This window comes from Calidris pugnax, unplaced genomic scaffold, assembly GCF_001431845.1.
Source record: "Calidris pugnax isolate Ruff unplaced genomic scaffold, ASM143184v1 scaffold58, whole genome shotgun sequence".
Classification (NCBI taxonomy): Eukaryota; Metazoa; Chordata; class Aves; order Charadriiformes; family Scolopacidae; genus Calidris; species Calidris pugnax.
Window position 1 is genome coordinate 3,947,834 of NW_015090868.1, and position 6,826 is coordinate 3,954,659.

Genomic DNA, 6,826 nt, shown 5'->3' on the forward strand with positions numbered 1-6,826 from the left:
GGGGGGGGGGGGGGGAACCCTATGATGGCTTGTATATAGGTATTTAAAAGCTTTTTATGATAAATAATCCACGTATTCCTTTGCTTATATTCATAATGGCACAGGTCTGGTGGAGCGGTTTAAATATTTTCATATTTAAATGTTTTCATATTTAAAAGTAACCACAAGTACTTGCTATAAAATGAAGACACTTTATGAATGTTTAAAATAAACTTGCCAGCAACAAAATTCCAATCAAATGTGTGCATGTAGTAAATTAATCTAATTCAAATACAGCTTACATTTCTTAAAGGAGTGAATATGCAGCTACCATCAGAGGAGGATCCTGGGCTGAAATGTCTGGTGCGTGGAGGCACTGGCACAGTTCTACAGCCAGAACTCCAGAGAGGCAGAAGCTGGCACATCTCTGCACTGTATTTTCTTGTATTTCCTTGCTCTAGGCTGTTCTCTATACAGTCAGAACAGCTGATTTTTAAATACTAATTACATAAAAATTTAGCTTCAGGATCTGTTAAATCGATTAAAAGAACCCCCATATCTGGTTGTTGCTTATTAAGTCTATCATAGAATGTCTGCAACATCGTGTAGTCCTAATTCAGCAGTATCTTACTCATTTTCTGCCAGTGAAATTCTACAGAAGTTGATGGCATTAATAGACACAAAACTGTCGTAATAAGCTGGTAAAATTAGTAATAAACTTGAGCACTTACATAGCTTTTCAGCATGCCTTACGAAAAAGTGAATTCCATTATCCCATTTTATGAATAATATAAGAGAAGATGATGTCTCTTATGGCTGATAATGTAATTCAGGAACCCAGTGAAAGGAATAGGAATAGAATTTGGGTCTCCTTAATTGTGATTTAGTGTTTATTTAGTACATGACATGAAACTCCGAGATTAATTTAGTCATTTTCTCTTTTAATGCACATTTTAATATGAAGCAAGTAGCAAAAGCCTAGGTCCATTTATTTTGCCATAGATTCATTTAAATGAGATAAGCCACATAGATTTATCCCAGTTGTCCTCAAGTTATATTTTTGTTTGACTCTTGAGTGGCATCCCTTTCTTCTTTCTGATCTTAGTGTAAGCTTTTCTTTCCGCTCAGTCGTCATTTAGAGCCTCTCTCCCATAACACTCGGAGCAATCAACCAGAATTACCTGTCTACAGCTACAATACACCAGTACAAACAGAAGGAGAGAATGCTTTCAAGGCCTTTTATATTGCTGTCTTCATACCTGTGATGGACTACTTGACAATTGCACTTTCTTCCTCTGTTTTACAACAAAGAAGGTGTCATCAAACAAACAAAAATACATATTTACATTTATCAACTGGCTCTTAACATTTTACTTCACTGAATGAGGACCTTTGAGGTATCTGATTTCTTGATAGCTGCTTGTCCAAACAGATTCAAGCAGGCCTTTGAAAACTGTTTTCTGCAAGCTGCTGTATAAAATCAAGATAAAGCATAAGAGCATGCATCACTTAAATGCCTGCATTTAATTTTTGCTAATCTTCAGTGTGGAGCTGTGTGTAAATTGAGGAAAAGAGTAGGCGGTATTAAAAATACTTAGTAGCCTTCCTAACTAGAAGTAAAATCTTGGTTCTGAAGGCTTAAATTTGCTGTTGGATCAAAAGGTGGGAAATACCTTTTTTTCCATGAATGGAATGGAAGTTGGGAGGGCAGCATTTCAGCTGGTAAAGGTTGAGGGGCTTAGTGATTCTTTCATAGAATAGAATCATAGAATAGTTTGGGTTGGAAGGGACCATAAAAGGTCATCCAGCTTTGGGGAGACATTTGGACAGATCCAAGAGAAATCTAGCTGAGCCTTTCATATCTCAGCTATTCAAGAGGACAGAAAGTCCCTACTGAGTATTATTTCTGGACAGAATTAATTTAGAACTTTTTGTGCTGTAAGTATTAGTAGAAAATGCCAAAGTTTCTTGCTTTGGCAGTGTTGGAAGTGCTGATGTTGAATGTGTTCAATAACTGTAAAGTCCACATGAATGATACAATGTTTTGAGTTTTCAGGTTTTTCAGTGAAAAAAATATCAGATGACTATTTACATTTACCATTTACAGACGATATTAACATATCCAGCTAAGTCAGATTTTAAAAGATATTTAAACATCCAAAGATGTGGCTGTTTTTCTAAAAACTTTTGCACCTGACTTGGACTGAAATCAAGGAGACAGCCAGCAACTTTTGAAAATCCCAGCTGATAGACATCTTTACTCTCAGGCATCTAAATGCTTTTTTTTTTTTTTTTTCCTCACTCTTTTGAAATAGTCTGATACGGTGGACTGACTTCACACTCTTGATTTTGGAGGACAGACAGAATCAGTTGGTTAAAAATCAGGAACCAGTTTTGCAGGTTCAGCCTCAAAGACCATTAGAGTGAAAGGATATTAGGAGAGCTGCAAGTCATCATTCTCAGTTCTTACTGAACTATACGATGCTTCTCTGCCTTGGCAGCATGGACACTCTGCAATGTTAGCTCTCTACCCCAGAGTTTGAAAAAGCAGAAGTACAGACTGTGGTATCAGACATACTGTTTGGATATTGACTTCAGCTCTAACTTAAATTTTGCCTTAATCACTTGTGAAGAGAAAAGGAAGTGCCGTTCTGCGCTGTGGTTGCCTTTTGTGGTTGTCTTCCAAAGAGGCAAAGCTTAGCATGTATTCCTTACAGATCTTCTGAATGTAGAAGAGATAGTACAAATGTCTCTAACGGGCATAAAAATATTCAACAAAATTTACACGTTGATTTAGGAAGAGTTTTAATAGAAATTTCAGGTGATGATTATGAAAATGTGCACATAAAGACAACTCAACCCCCCAAATCTATGCTTTCATAAGTAACATGAGGCCAAGTTTCCAATTAATATTGCACATGCACTTATAAAGCACATAATAAAATCAAGCACTGTATTCAAATAGTATGTATCACGAGGGAGCACTATTAATGTTCTCAGAGTAAATGTTCTCATACCGTTAAGAGAGTGCTGTCATGAATTATTGGTGAGGGTTTCGGAAAGAAAACCAAATTAATCATTTTTATTAGCTTCTAAGAATCTAGCCAGCTTCTGTTTAATGAGCCATTCTCCACTGACTGTAGTTGTTTATTTGCTATGTTTAATCTGTTCCTCTCTTAAAATCCTCAAACCCAAACAAAACAAACACCTGATAGATCGATATTTTAGACAAATAACTCATTGACCACATCGAATACAATCACACACACACAAGTATGAATATGCATATGTACAAAAACTCTTCTTCTTCCATGTAGATAAAATATTTTCAAGTTTAGCACGTGAAGACAAGGTGACACTAATATGGCATAACCTTTTTTTTTTGTGTGTCTTCAGGTGTGATATCTTACACAGAATATTTATTCCTCCTATGTATTTTAACAAGTAAGTATTTTTGGAGAAAAAAATCCAAAAACTTCCTTACAAATTTCTAAGCTCTGAGTATATTGTTGTTCGTGACAATACTTTTATTTTTTTTAATTTTCTTTCCTTTTTTTCTTCCTCTCCTGTATATCTCTATATGGAAAAAAAAAAAATGTATTTTGTATTTCTGTGTCCATTTGACCCTCCCCCTACCACATTGGAATCCTGTGTTGTTTTCTTTAAGTGCTTTATTATCTAGAACTGTTACTATTACTGACTGTTGAGAAAGTTGAGCTGTACACTTCAGCTGAACCCCAGTGAAAAACTTAAATTTATTTTCTTCTTTGAAATTCCTACAAAGTGGAATGGCCCTGAACTTGACCATGAACCCTCACGATGTCTAACTGTTGGATTGATGGATATTCTTCCATCATTTTTTTTGTCATCTGGACTAAATTTTGGGCATTATTCATCTATATTGCAAATCATTGAGTATCACCAAAATGTTGCCTAAATGCTTCACTTACAGTTACCTTCAAAGTCTCCGTGTTTTGGAAATAATTTAAAATTGTAACCTGATTTCAAATTCCATTGGCTCTAAGCATGTAAACAAGAAAATTCTGGGTCTCCTTCAGCACATCATTTGTTTTGAGCAGAAGTTGCATCTTGTATCTTTTTTGCAAAACTTTTTATAGTGTCTTTTAGAACACTGTGTTTTCATAGAAGATTTATTTTCTATAGATTTGTGTTTTGTAGCGTAAAATGGAGTCTTAACACTCTTAACTACCCAACCAGCCATTACTGTGAGATATTTTTTCTTGGATATTTCGTGTTCTATTTGTACTGTCTATTTTCCCTAATCTATGAATTTGTGAGCATACCTTTTGTTTTCATAACATGGATAATAGGGTTTTACAGATGTTACAATTTGGGTTTACTGTGTACACAAATGCACTAATTTAAATTAGTTGAAGATATGGCTTTTATAAACAGACACTACATAATTTCTTAGAGTTTTATATTTGCTTTCTTTCCAAGCAAATAAATAATTTTTTTTTTTTTTGGCAGAGCCACATGCAGGTTTCCGAATCGCTTTCAACATGTTTGATACTGATGGCAATGAGATGGTGGACAAAAAGGAGTTCTTAGTGGTACGTATATTTTCAGTCTTTGAATATTTTGATGTAATCTTGAAATTAAATTTTTTGTTGGAATTGAGGCACATGATGATGTCAATAACCGTGAGAAAATGAGCTATCCTTTACTGAATGTAGTTGTTTATTTGCCTTATTTAATGTAATGTAAATTGTAAATAGCTCCTTATAACAGCGTGTGGGTGTGTTTTATATAATGATTTTTGAAGCTTAATTCCAGTTTTTATTCTGGATCATTTTATTGCTACTACATTCACAGATAATTAGGCTACTAAACTAATATTGCTGTATCAATGGTGAGCAGAATTATTTAATTGCCATAATGATGGAGGGACTTGTAAAAGAATCTTTTCCTGGGAGACCACTCCACTTTGTCATTCATTCATTATAGTCCCAGGAGACCTGAAAATACTGGCTGACAAAATGTGACACTATTGTCTGTTTTGAACAAGATTTTCTAATGAAATAAAACATACTGTACATATATCTAGTTCAGCCAATTAAATCCACATGCTGAAGCAATTTGCTAAGCTGGGGTTCAGTGATTTCTTTTTAAGGAGAGTATTCCTGATGGCAAAATTGGCTTTGAGCTGAATAATTCTTATGTGCTTTGGAACAGTTAGCAGGACACCTAGAACTTGGCAGTACTTTTGTTGCATCCAAGGTTTTGCCACATTACAAATCTGAATTACAGTATTTTTTAAACTAGAGCTTTACTCAGTATATTGCTTAAAAAAAAGCAGATTTGTAAATTCTTCTTACTAATTGTTTAAGCAAAGAGTAATTTTTCTTCTGGGTAGAAATTTAAGCAGTTCTAAAAGGTCCACGCTTTGAAAGAAAAATTAGCTTATTTTACATGTAATTGAGATCTGTGCATTAAGAAGAATTTGGTGCTTGAGAGAAAATTTTCAAAGAATCTTAAATCATCCACTGCATTTTGATTTTTGATCATGGTATATCTGATAAGTGCATCTTAATACTTGAGTCCTTCATAAGTTTTCAGGTGATAGGATCCACTAAGTACAGGAGAATAACGTTTGCACTGACAAGTATAACATTAAAAAGCCTTGGAACAAGAGGGCTATTTCAGATTTATGTTCATTGCATTTGTTTTCTGATTTTAAAAGAAATAGGAATATTTAATGCTATTCTAAATTACTATCAGTGATGAAGTAAAAAATTGATAACTTTAAAAAAAATCATGAAATGCCAAAGATTGCCTGCTTATTAGGGCTTCTGATTGCAATGACTACATGGCTTTACATTAACACACTGCACAATACAGTAGAAATCAGAGTTTTCTAAGTTGGTAACGTCCATGCACAACAGATGTCTGGGATTACACTGAAACACTCAGTTATGGCAAACATAGTTTTTTGATGTTGCTTTAGAAATTAGCATTTAAAATTTTGTTTAGTGGTTCAGACAAACTTCCTGAAGACTGCACAAGACCTTTATTTTCAACTGAACAAGTACAGGCAATTAATTGAATAAAAAATACTTATAAGAATTGTTAAAAAAAAACCCCAAATATTTGTAGAAGTCATCCATTCTTATCTTCATACATCTTTTGTGTAGCTGAGTTTATAAATAAATACAGTAAATACCTATAAGAAAAAACCTAACTGAAGAAGATGGAACAAAATATAAAGAATGAAACAGACACTTGAAGTGGATTTAAGTGTCAGACCATGATTTATTTAAAATTAAGACACCCTGGTTTCCTGTGTGCTGTTTCTTGTTTTCAAGTCAAGTTATAAGGCTCGATGCAGATAAGCTGTGCTAACCTAAAGAAAATGGAAATGTGAAAGAAACTGTCCTCAACACACTGAACTTCCCTCACTTCCCCTTTTCAGGAAAGTGAGAGCTGAGATTTAGGGGATTGTTTTCTGGCTTTAGCAGAACAGGTCTATTTTATTTTGAAAGCTTTCACCACTTGCAAATTGTGTCATGCTGATCATTTTTTTGCATTCTTATATTAAATCCTTTGATTTACTAATTCTGAATAGCCATCTCCTCCAGTTGGAGGAAAAAGCCAGCAAACATTCCATTAATTGTCCAAAGGAAAAATAGAGGAAAAAGAAAAAGGAAAAAAAAAAAGTCTTTTGTGATTCAATAAAACAGAATGTGGTTTAATAGACTGACAACTTTTTTTTTTTTAAAAAAAAAAAAAAAAAAGTTTGTGAAAAAGCTGTCTTCTACCCTTCTAATGTGTGAATGGGTCTGTCTTTCTGCAATTTCTCCAAATAAGTTCAGGATTATGGTCTCCC

At 34.1% G+C, this 6,826-nt stretch overlaps 1 protein-coding gene across 1 annotated transcript in view; it reads left to right on the forward strand.

Annotated features, from left to right (window-relative positions):
- Window positions 1–6,826, forward strand: part of MICU3 (mitochondrial calcium uptake family member 3) — a 55,715-nt gene that overhangs the window by 18,884 nt on the left and 30,005 nt on the right. Inside the window, exons 5-6 of the mRNA XM_014945605.1 lie at window positions 3,376–3,423; window positions 4,471–4,553. Of these exons, the coding sequence (XP_014801091.1) occupies window positions 3,376–3,423; window positions 4,471–4,553 (131 nt within the window). The remainder of the gene's footprint in view (window positions 1–3,375; window positions 3,424–4,470; window positions 4,554–6,826) is intronic.